The following is a 12,623-nucleotide window of genomic DNA, read 5'->3' as shown; positions in this document are numbered from 1 at the left end:
ACTTTGGACTGTTTGAGAGCCCGCTTCAACGAATTGAGAGCAATCTGAGTACACCTTCAGCCATTGGTTTTAAAAAAAAATTTAATGTTATGCAGCCAATGCAAAGTGCGGTATAATTCTACGTAAAGTCGTAAACGATCAAAAGTCTGCTGATAAGTCTAATACCAAAACATTTTCAGCGAATATCTCTGCAATTAATGCAAATTAGATTTTTTTCAAACCGAGTTAGTGAAAAGATCTAAACTTATGTATCATTTCGGTACCACTTTCAAGACAAACGATATGCAAGGCAGCCATACGAGCCGAGCAACCACATTCAGGGGATCCTTATAAACTGAGCAATTCTATATACAAATGCTCCAAGAAATATTTAACGCGAAATATCAACTCGAACTTGAGACTTTGCACACTTTTGACTGATCAAGGAAATTGATGTAATCAAAGGTACAAAAAGAAGTCTTGAAGTGTATTTGCCCAACACTTAAGATACTATTTACTATTGACTACTCAACAATGAAACCAAGATAAGCGACATAAAATATTTTCCGCGTACGAAGTAAATCAACAATAAAACTTGGAAAACTTCATGTCCGTCGTGCATTTAAAAAATCTTAACGTTATTCATACTCCAAGTGGTTACTAATCACATTAAAAATGTAAAATCCTCAATCAAATGCAAAAGGGAGGATGTTGTCTCTTATTTTGAACATGCCAGTTCAAAATAATCAATTGGAAGCGCACAGCCTGCATTTTATTCTTTGATCATATCATGCTAAAGCTGTACAATAAATCATTCATTGTTTGATTATATCATTCTAAAGCTGTATAATAAATCATTCATTGTTTGAAAATATCATTCTAAAGCTGTACAATTAATCATTCATTGTTTGATCAAATCATGCTAAAGCTGTACAATAAATCATTCATCGTTTGATCATATCATTCTAAAGCTGTACAATAAATCATTCATTGTTTGATAATATCATTCTAAAGCTCTACAATATATCATCACATTTCAACATCATAGAAGCGAAGGCAGTGACGAGTCGGGATATTGCAGGAGCAAAACTATGTTCAGTTTGCACTATGTTTTTTAATAAATCTTTGATTTATTTATTGACAGTGAAATTTGATGAGGAGCAAAACATGTGTCGGTTATTTGAGATAAATCATACACCACTGAAAGTAAAAGCAAATTTATCAAATCAAAAATTAATCTCGAGCCTTAGAATGACAGGAAATAAATTTTTTAAATGATTTCCTCACGGTTTTGAGTTATCAGACAGCCTGAAGCCGTCTGGTCCGGTTTAAACGAAAAAAAAAAAAGCAATCCGGTCTAAACGCCCTTATTGAAGCATACTGACCGTAGCAAGGTGGTCTATAAGTTAACATGATCACGAAACTAACTAAAATAAATTGAAACTAAAAAACTAAATCAACAAAGGAGGAGAGTGACTAGAAAGTCGGTGAGAAGCAAATGGTAAGGGAAGCAGAATTTTAGAACACAGCACCAAAACTCAGAATAAACGGAACGTGAATTAATAACACATGTTTTCTAAAGTTTGAAGCAAATTCAACAAAATCAAAGATAATTTCATTTGAGAAACTCGAGCAGATCTCCCAGCGAAGGCAAGTAGTACTGGGGCACTTGGTCGTTGAGACTTGGGTCGTCGACCATTTTCTGGACGTCGTCTAGCTTATGCACGCCCGTGAGCACGAGCAGCGTGTGTAACCCGCACTTGGTGCCCAGCAGAATGTCGGTGTTGCACCTGACCGCAAAGAAACGTTCTCATAGTTTGGTTAGACAAGAGGGGCAGAGGCTCCGAGCTGCTCCTTAAAATGCCACAACTACCAGAAACGTGTGACATGGGGAAATGGTAAAATTGAGATAGAATTTTGACAAGGAAGACAGGAAGCAGTCGAAATTTGAACACTGACAAACGTCTAACCAAAAATGGGCATCACAGTAACATTCAATGGAATAAAGAGACAATTAGGAAGCAAAATATGCCATCAGTTACTCATTGTGTGTAATTGCTTCGATTCAATGACTAATGAGATACAACATAGTTTTCGAGATGGGCATGATGAAGGCTAATCTTAGTGTAAACAATGATTGGAAAAAATTGAACCAGCCGTTCTTTAGTAAATATCTCGTGATCAAACAAAATTTTCCTATCATTGCTCAAACCACTCACAAAATATAGGTTAAAGCACTCACCGATCACCAACCATGATGGTTCTCTGAGGCTTGATGTGGTGGCGCTTCCTGAGCACCTCAAACATGTGCGGCTCAGGCTTACCCATCACTTGCGCGGCGTGCCCTACGGCACACTCTACAGATCGCACGAAACACCCAGTCCCTTAAACATAAAAAGAGATAAAAGTAGCAACGAAAACGCCAGTTATAATTATTCAAGCCCAGGACAGATTCAGAAAAGATAACCTAATTTTTAATTTCAATCCTAATCAAGTTATTAAACGAGGTCATTACGGACGTTTCTAGTGACAATTTTAAAATGGATAAAGAAACAAAACAAACGAATGAATAACTATCACAGGAAAAGACTACTAAAACATGACCAATTACCTGGATAGGTTAAATTTGATCCTTTAAAAGGGAAGCTTTCATCTGTGTTGGAGGCCAGAAACAGGCATCCAGGGACAGACTTGACATAAGATGCTGCCCTCAAGATCTTAGGCAGGCAGAAATATGGATCGAAGGCCACGACAACAGCAGCAACTTCAGGGTCCAACACAACTAAGTCGATCATTTCAAACGTTTTCCCAAACAGAGGATCTGGCTGAGAGTAGGCTTGCTAAGTTACATTTACCAATTGAACGCAGTGAAATAACATTTTTGAGACATTTAACATTCATGGTTAACATTTGTGATAACAATTGACCATGAAAAATTATCACAAATTGTTAATGTGTGAGAAATATTTTATAAGCTTGATGGATTGAAGAGCAGAATTTTCACTTTCTTATATAATTTCCATCAGCAAGATCATAAAAAAATATAACTCAGTAGTCACTGAAGTGAGTGACAGAGAGCGCATTTTCTCGTTGACGAAAACTTGAGGTCACGGACAGACGGACATGGCGAGCACAATAGTGAATTTTTTTCATAAATGAGAAAATGCACTAAAAAATATGAAATTGAGTCACTATTTAGTTACAAACCCCAAGTCCAACATGCTTCACACCAACAGCATCAAGTTCTTTGGCCAGGCCAGTTGTTCCCATCATGTAAACCTTCTTCTCAAATCCCAGCTGCTGCAGGTGAAGAGCGAGGACATATGCTGAACTTACAATGTTTTCCTGTTGGAATGAAATAAACAATTACTAAATGGAAACAAGGAAATATATTTTATTGAATAATATGTTTACAGTTTTTCAACAACAGTTTTTGAGAAACTTTTCTCACATTTTTCAAACTTTTCCCACCCCATCAGGTACATTCCTTTGTGGCATAGCTACTTGGGGTAGGTACCGATTTATTTGCACATACAATAGCCTTGCAATAAAACAACAATGAAACAATATCTTACAGTCAAAAACCTTTACCAGAGTAAATATTGAGATGCAGGTTTGGAACACATTGAACTTTTGTTCAACCTAAGTACCTATATTATATGATCAACCCAAGTGTACCAAATTGAGCATTAAAACATTAGGTACATACCTTGGTAACATTAAATCCCAATTTTACACACTTCTCAACATAATCATCTCTACTTTTAGTGGAGTTGTTGGTGAGCAGGAAAACTTGCTTGCCAAGGGAGATGAGTTTGTTGATAACAATGTTAGCATTGTTGAGAACTGTATCTCCAGACCATAACACTCCTAGGCAAAGGTACAAATTTATCAGAACAAGAGAAGAACTGTTTAAGGCTAAACCGACAATAACCAATTTATGATATGTATTGAAAGCCTTTAATTTAAATATAATCTGAAGACAATCTTTTTCCAGTTAGGTATATGTTTTGACAAAGTCATGGCTACATTTAGATGAGCAAATTTTTGGACTGGTTGGAGTAATCTTGAAGATATTCTGATTCTATATTTCCATGAACAAAGAGCTTATTCAAGATCACTCATAGATAATTTCTATGCCTATGGATGAGTAGATAGACAAGGAAAATTATAATCTCAATTATATACATACTGCATTAACAGCATTCAAGGTAACCCATCTCTAATTAGGCATTTGCTTGTGAATATCTGCTGAACTTACACAAACTATTTAAAACAAGGAAATTTTTTTGAAGAAATAGGTTTTTCGTGATTCTTTTTCAATCATGATTCCAAGTTATGACAATTTATATTACCATATATTATATTTATAACTGGGCCAAACTTGAAAAAATTATGTAGGATGATATGGACCAAAACTTGGCAAATGAGTTTGCAGCTCCAATATTTCTTCATGGATTATAAGTTACTAAAATTAAGTTATTTTTTGAGTTGCAGCTTGGCAAATAGATATTTACCGTATGTGTATTACCTACTGTCAAACGAGGCAATAAGGGACAGTTTTGAGCATTTTTCCTTAATAACTTCTTACCATGGAACATTTCATAAACGAGTTTGAGCTCATTTTAGAGGTATTTGCAAGGGCTATCGTATGGTATGTATCTTTGAAAAAATTCCAGATGTTATTTGTAAGGTGCCAGATGCAAAATAATATCCTCCTGAACCAACCCTGGGAATGGGGTAATAAGGGACACTTGAAATAAAACTCAATTTCAAAACATTTGAAGCATGCAGAGTGTGCTCATCTATTACTAACAGTACTTTGAAGTCCTCCTCTTCTTTATAGATGATGTAAATGTTGAATAAATGAAATTTTCTGTGATTTTTCCTTTATTGATATGATATTACCTCACCCATACATTACCATACGGTATTATTTACGTGATATTACCTAATCCATGGATATGCTATTGAGCATTGACAACAACCTAGTCCACTGCAAGCTTCATATCAGCAGCCATGTAGCATTTCTTCTGTAAGTAAGCTTACAGGATGGCTTGTAATATCACATCATTTAAATTTAGTCAAGTGAATTCACTACGATAAAAAAAGATCATAAAAAACATACCGTACCTGAAACAGAAAGGAATATTTTAGTGACAACCATCATTTTTTTTGCCACTATTTTTTGTTTTGCAATATTTTTAATTAGTTTAGCTGCTACAACATTTCTACGAAATGTTGGAGGCCTGTCTCTATTACCCCACCTGTCCCCCAGGGCGCAGAGGGTGGATGCAGCGTCGCCAATATATGGGTTTTTAAGCCCTAAGCGTCGCCGGGTAATTTTAAGATGCGTCGCCGGGTAATTTTTAATGAAAATCCATTTACGCTGAGTAATGAAAAACTATTTACAAGTCATGAACTTATTTACAAGGTTGCATGCACCGTGATGCACATGTTACCCCAAATAACTAATTTCTTCTAAAAACAGTCCGATTGTACAGCAAGTGTCAACTGAACATGTGATAATGCAGTCTGACTGCCCTATTTTCTAATGTGACCGCAACTACGTAATTGTAAGCTTGATGTTTACATTTTTTTGGCGGGAACTCATCGCAACTGATTTCCGGACAAGCTTCACTGCATCGTGATCCATCCAACATATCGGAAACCTTACTTTTTTTAAATAGTTGACCAAAGACTGACAAATATATTAAATGTAAAAATTTCAATCTAAATGTGTCTGCATGATCTTCTGAAGGCATAAATTTTGCTACTGAAGCATTGCCAAAGATTTTGCAATATTCATCCACTCTCTGCACAGTGGCAGGTGGCCTGTCCCTTATTACCCTGTTTGATGGTATATACTACACCCATAGCATAGGATCAAAAGCCAAACAGGCTTTACCAGTTGGTTAAGAGAACAAAAATTAAAAAGTAGTCATTTAGTCTACCCAGCAACACTTTTTGAAATAAATATTTTTATTATAAAAATTTCAAAAAACATCATTGCCTACCCCACCCAAGCTAAGTAAAATATTCTCAAGACTCAAGTAACAATGCATTTATACATATTAGTGTCTTACCATCACAGTCTGTCATAAATGCATCAAAGCTGTCCAGAAATTGGCCAACATTGCTTTCAGAAACAAGTTCAGGCATTGAAGCCATTGTAGATTGTAGCCTGTAGCTGTGGCCTGTGGATGGAATTCTAGAAATGATGTTATTATTTTATTTTCAATCCACCTTGGCTGGTTTTTCTGTACAAAATTTTAGTTAAGATAGAATCATAGAAAGGAATTAAAATAGGAGGAATGAAAATTGCACTACTGCCACTACAAATAAAAACGATAAAACACTTAGATTCTAACTAGACAATGTAATAAATATTACTTCATTGACAATTTGTCTAAGTTGAACACAAAAAATTAACCTAGATGAAGTAATAACATTGCGCGTTCATGGCAAAAGTATGCATGCAATGCAACTAGCCCATGTGATAGGCGGCATAGGCCTATATGCAATATGGATCCCACTCCCAGATTCCAGAATCCAGCAACAATGCAGTGCAGCAGCAATGCACATCATGATATCAATAAACTGTTTCCAAGTGTTTTATACGACATACAAACATTACCTCTAAATTTTTTCAAAAATATTGGTTGAAATAATTAATAACTAAGTGAGGGGGGCTGATTGAGGAAGCCTCATTTGGCAATCTCTTTCCCTTGTTTGCAATCATATTAAACCAAAATGATCATGTCATTTAGCTATTCATGTGAAATGGTGTTAAGTGTTAACAATATATTTAGTTCAAGGTAGCCTAATTAGCCCAACCTTTTTCACAATTTCTGATGAACAGATGAAGGTTTTAAATATTTCTTTTACATTTAAATAATGAAACAAATTTTCTCCTTACTGCTCTCAGCTCTTTTAATGATCCCACTCTTATAGCCAAATATTTTAAATTCAAGTTGTAGCCACTCTAGCCAGTGGCGAGTGCCGAGTGGCCAGTGCCAGTAAGCCGTAACTCTGTAAGGCAGTCTAGGCACTAGGCAGACAATGATAGGCCATAAAATGTCAGGCTACTTTCCTATGATCTCACGGGTCTGATTGATCTACCTAATTCAACGGATGTGATCCGTCTGGACTCTGGATCGTCGGGTGGCTTGCAGCTGGAAATGTTACAGTCAACTGAGTCAAGAAGTATTAAAGGCTGCCTACAACTTCACAAGCAGCGGTGATCTAGGGCTTCTAGGCTACGCGCTACGACACCGCGACCGGAGCCTCGGGCGACACCGACAGACATCGCAAACAACTGACCAAAGACCCAGTCACCTAGACCCGGACTGGTCAGCCGGATCAGGGTTAGGGAAAATAAAAGGCTTCAAATCATGTTATCTTCCGACCAATCGTTGAAAATTTTTGCACATCCAATTTAATTAAAAAATTTCCGTCTGACCAGAACATGGGTTTTTTATTCGAACTTATCGATGTAGAATGTCTTGAAACGCTCATAAACATAAAACATTTTCATTAAATTTTCACCAATTTACTTTAAAAAGTGTCAGGTCTGATCGGGACCCCTGAGGACCCCGGACGGGTGCGCAGCCGTAGACCAGCAAATTAACAATCTTTATTTTTTATTTATTTTAAAGTTTATGGGAGCCTCTGAATACTAGTTCAATGTGGCCCCATGACAGGACGGTTTAAGGAAATTACGGTGTTAGTAAGGAAAAATTAGGTTCAGCAACAAATTTAGGTGTTCTGAAGAGTTGTCCATGTTTCCCGACGGCTGAATGACTGCAGAATTGGGCCGCCAAAGTGGAGACCACACCGGGGTGGAAAATCCCACGCCAGGGCAGAGGGCCCCACTCCAGGGCAGAGAGTCCCACTCCAGGGCAGAGAGTCCCACTCCAGGGCAGAGAGTCCCACTCCAGGGCAGAGAGTCCCACTCCAGGGCAGAAAGTCCCACTCCAGGGCAGAAAGCCCCACTCCAGGGCAGAGAGTCCCACTCCAGGGCAGAGAGTCCCACTCAAGGGCAGAGAGTCCCACTCCAGGGCAGAAAGTCCCACTCCAGGGCAGAAAGCCCCACNCTACATCATAGTGAAAAAAGACAGTAAGAAGCTAGTGAAAAAAGGTTAGTTTCTGCATGGAATAGGTGACAATTATGCAGATTGCAGACTTGCAGTTGCCGACGCCGAGTAGGTATGGCCGTAGTCACTAGTCACACAATTTAGTCAGTTAGCTATTCATGACCAACCACGTCCACCAAAGTCCAAAATCACACAAATTTCTTTTAATCACTTCTCACTCATGTCTCTTTCATTTACTTTTTTCTTTCATTTACATTTCATTTTCAACGGACCGAGCTCCTCACTTGACAGACGCGTGACAATTTTGGTATCATGTTATCTTCTATACAGTTTCTGGTCAGAATCGGCAAGGAGGCCGGGCGGTTAAGCACAGCAGAATTGTAGCAGTGCGTTGCGAGTTCGAGACCTCAAAATGCTGTGAATATTCTGCGATGTTAAGAATCGGCGACAGGCCTACGGCCTAATAAACGCTGAAACCGCTATTATTATTGCACCTTCCGCTTCAGCGGTCAGAACAGAACTCCAAATTAACAATCAAAATCAAATCAGCCCTGGAGCCAAAGTAACTAAAACCCGGACCCCGACCTATGTTTTCGAGTTTCAGAGATAAGCATGAATGAAATAATGAAAAAGTACCATGTGTGGTATATGTGAAATTCGAACATGACAGCGGACAACAGCGAACCAAAGGATAATTGAAACGAATTTCAAATTGAAATGTTTGAATTAACAAAATGCATATACAAATGAACGCTGAGACGGCCATTATTATATACGCTGAGACGGCCATTATACGTGTGTGACAGTATGTCACACACGTTGATCGTTGGTGATTTTAATCATCCAGAGCTAGACTGGACAGATGGATCCTCTCCATGGGATGAGAATAACCCAGCATCCTTGTTCATGGAGTCATTGAGAGACTCCTTCCTAGCCCAGCACGTTACTAAGCCAACCCATTATAGAAGAAAACAGACTCCCAATATTCTAGACCTGGTGTTTACTAATGATGAATCAATGTTAGATGAGCTTCGTCACGAGGCTCCATTGGGCAAAAGCCATCACCAATCATTGCTTTTCAGTCTAAAGTGTTGTACAGAGAAGACACCACGAAAGCGTGAGCGTTTGAATTTTGCGAAGGCGACTATGATAAACTCCGTGAGGCAGTGAATGCAGTGAATATTTCGAACAGTATTAAGGATATGAATGTGGCTGAGTCATGGTCATTTCTCAAGGACACGGTTATGTCTGCAGTTGATGCGTGTATACCTAAAATTAAGCTTGGTGGAGCCAAAAAGACTCAGTGGATGAACAGTACAGTTCTAGCTAAGCTTAAAACAAAGAAGGAAGCCTACCAGCGTTATTTACATACTCGTAGCGATGCTGACTATAACCTATACGCAAGAGCTCGAAATCAAGCTAAAGAAAGCTGTCGCACCGCAGTAAAACTATCGAAAAAATATTGCTAAAAAAGCAAAAAAGAACCCGAAAGCCTTCTTTTTGAACGCTAGCTCGAAGTGCAAGATGAAGGACGGTATTTCTGATTTGAAAGTAGATCAACGAAAGATATCCTCTGATGAGGGCAAGGCTAACGTTCTTAATCAGTTTTTCAGTAGCGTATTCACTGAAGAGGACTTGAACAGTATTCCAGCTATTGAGGAGTGCCCAGTCGGCTCTAAATTAACAAGTTTTGAAATACAAGAAGAAGAGGTTCTCAAGCGCCTTATCGCTCTAAATGTGGACCAAGCGCCTTATGTGGACCAGACGGCTTCTACCCCAGATTACTCAAAGAGTTAGCAACTGTCCTAGCCGGCCCTTTGACGTCATTTTTTCGAAAAACTTTGAACGAATGGATCTTGCCGGCTGACTGGAAAGAAGCTTAAGTGACACCGTTATTCAAAAAAGGCGACAAAAGCTGTCCGGGCAACTATCGCCCTGTCAGTTTGACAAGTGTCGTTTGCAAGGTAATGGAATCTGTTGTGAGGGATCGATTGATAGATCATTTGACTGATTACGGACCAGGCAATAAGTCCATCAGCTATCTCAATCAATCGTCAGCTATAGAAAGATCGGGTTCCAAAGGCCGGATCCCTTGTGAATTAAGTCACGAAAAATTCAAGAATCGGCAACAGGCCATAGGCCTATTTTTTCAGTGCCGACATTTCTTTTCTATTCTATGCTATTATCAATATTGTGAGATTTCATATGTTTATATTTTGGAGTTTGTAGAGTCGAAATTATGTTAGATATTTGATAGCCCATTATTTATTTGTTAGTTCTAAAATTTTCGAGTGTCGCCGCCCGTAGCTCTTATTTCCAGTCGGACTCGATTTTCACGATGGTAAAATTTTAACGTTGCAAGTGACAAATTAAATTCGATGGTCAACCTTAGGGAGCTTGAAAATTTCGAATGGAATAAAGAAATAATTAGTGTAAATCAGTATTGTATCCTCGACGACTGACTAATTATTATAACATGATATTTTGGAGTCAGATCAAAGCAGAAGAGTTAAACCCGTTGTGATACCACTTACAGGTATTTTTTCATGTTTCAGTTTGCTCACAGTTATTTTTATGTTTCACCTTCCCTACACGGATGTCTACTTTAATCTACCAATCTCAAAAATAATCCACATATATATATACAAATAAAATACTTATTTTTTATATGTATATGTGGATAATTTTTGTGATTGGTAGATTAAAGTAGACATCCATGTAGGGAAGGTAAAACATTAAAATAATTGTAACTTTTATTTACTGCATCTAACCCGTACTAGTTCGGTTAGGTTAATTGCAATAAAGTTGCATTGATATATTTTGAAAATGTTTCATTATCATTAAATGTTTATGAGTAAATCCCAATAGCAGAACAATAAATGTTTAGAGATTTCCAATAGTTTTGGCCATTGTAGCGGCTAATGTAGAGGCGCTACATTTTACTGTAGCGGTAGCGCTCGCTACAATCTAGTGGGTGTAGCGGTAGCGCTCGCTACAATCTAGTGTATGTAGCGGTAGCGGTAGCGCCCGCTACATTTAGAGCAGGGAGCGGTAGCGGTAGCGGCCGCTACATTTCAAAGTAGAGCTGCCCAGCTCTGAATATAACCAATTCCTTCATCTGATTATGACTTTAGATAGGAATAGTATCGTTAATGCATCGGTAGACAAGCGTTTAATTAATTGCAGTGTCTTAAATAATATTTAAATATCTTGCCAATCACTTGGCATGGATGTTGTTGGCGCTGCTGGGCTCGCACGGCAGCCACGCCTTCCTGAAGAGGTCCGTGTAGCGTTTGTGGATGCTCATCTTCTCTCTGCTTGCTGATGCCGTCGTAAACTCCGATTATCTGCACTAAATAAGTCTGCCTTCAGATACCTGTAACGCTTGGTAATTTAAGTATAGGCATATACACAGAACTTTTGATCATTTCCCACCAGACATCTGATGTTGATATATATCTGATCAAACGTCACTGCAACGAAATCAACCTGTTATCAATGCTAATTTTAGCGCCGTTTGACCGCACCCACTGCTCCAGCCAGTATTGTCTTCATGGAGGCTGCATCCCAGCTTGCGTGTACCTCCACACTCACTCCGAATCCCCACATTGCTACAGCCAATGGCCAGCTTCTGTCCTCCAGTTGCCCCGCTTCTCCACCCTGATGCAGCCAATGAGATTATGCTAGGTCCGAAAATGTTTGTTTGTGTGTAGATTCGAGGCAAGAGTAGAAGTAGGCGCATGCTAGGGTGCAACCTCCATGAAGACTATACTGGCTGGAGTAGCAGCTGCTAGCTTACGGTACCTGTGTCTCTAAGCGCTCAAATGCATAGGCTACTCAACTTAGTAGCTTGCTAGCGCACGAGAGAGAATATGAAAATGATCTATCTATACAAGCTCTATTTTTATACATAAAGAAACATAGTGATGTCCGCTGAAAAGTAGGTCTGATATGGCCTGTCGCCGATTCTTTTAGTTTTCGTGACTTGTTCACAGAAGATCAAAAAGCATGCCTTTTGACTGGATCTTTTCAAGACTGACGATAGTTTGAAATAACTACTAGACTTTCACCGGGTTCGATATGATGCTAGGCATTTCAAGTCTGAACATAAATTTTAACGCGTTTATACTCGGAGCGCTAACTAAGTAACGAGGAGGCTGTACCACATGTCGGTGATTCGAAGCAAAAATAAATTTTGCTTGGATGAGATGCAACAGTTTTTTAGTTTATAGTCGTGGCCCCTGGTATTGGTTCTTGTTTCAAATGCTAGTAATTCTTCTGGGACCTTGTATAAACCATGAGTATACTCGAATACTTCAATGAGGTCCCCACGCAGACGTCGATAACAGAGGCTTGGAAGCTTCGTAATCTTTAATCTTTCTTCATATGACTTGCCCTTCAAGCCTGGAATTATCATTGTCAGTGAATTATTATATCCAATCATCAATCACCTGATCAATAAATTCAACCGTAAAATTTCCATATAACTGACATTTGGCATATAAAAGACTTTGGCTTTAAAGTAAAGTCACTTGCTGCAGCTCTACT

General features: G+C 38.6%; 1 protein-coding gene across 1 annotated transcript; it reads right to left on the bottom strand.

The window, feature by feature from the left end:
• Window positions 1-451: 451 nt before the first annotated feature.
• LOC108668442 (glycerol-3-phosphate phosphatase) lies at window positions 452-6,333 on the bottom strand. The gene is made up of 6 exons (XM_018155668.2): window positions 6,066-6,333; window positions 3,689-3,849; window positions 3,187-3,324; window positions 2,591-2,804; window positions 2,222-2,363; window positions 452-1,769 (listed from the first exon to the last, which is right to left on the bottom strand). The coding sequence occupies exons 1-6, from the start codon at window positions 6,148-6,150 to the stop codon at window positions 1,595-1,597; spliced, it is 915 nt and encodes a 304-aa protein (XP_018011157.1). The 5' UTR covers window positions 6,151-6,333; the 3' UTR covers window positions 452-1,594.
• Window positions 6,334-12,623: the final 6,290 nt, after the last annotated feature.

This window comes from Hyalella azteca, unplaced genomic scaffold (assembly GCF_000764305.2).
Source record: "Hyalella azteca isolate HAZT.00-mixed unplaced genomic scaffold, Hazt_2.0.2 contig17590, whole genome shotgun sequence".
NCBI classification, from domain to species: Eukaryota; Metazoa; Arthropoda; class Malacostraca; order Amphipoda; family Hyalellidae; genus Hyalella; species Hyalella azteca.
The sequence above is the reverse complement of the archived record's forward strand: the minus strand, read 5'-3'. Positions and strand labels throughout refer to the sequence as shown.

Bases quoted from the DNA above. Each gene is read 5' to 3' on its own strand.
- LOC108668442 (XM_018155668.2), bottom strand. From the start codon at position 6,150: ATGGCTTCAATGCCTGAACTTGTTTCTGAAAGCAATGTTGGCCAATTT. The intron at 2,805-3,186 runs GTTTGTAACTAA...GCCTACTCTCAG, and splicing joins TGAAGCATGTTGGACTTGGG to CCAGATCCTCTGTTTGGGAA. The intron at 2,364-2,590 runs GTAATTGGTCAT...TTTATGTTTAAG, and splicing joins ATCAAATTTAACCTATCCAG to GGACTGGGTGTTTCGTGCGA.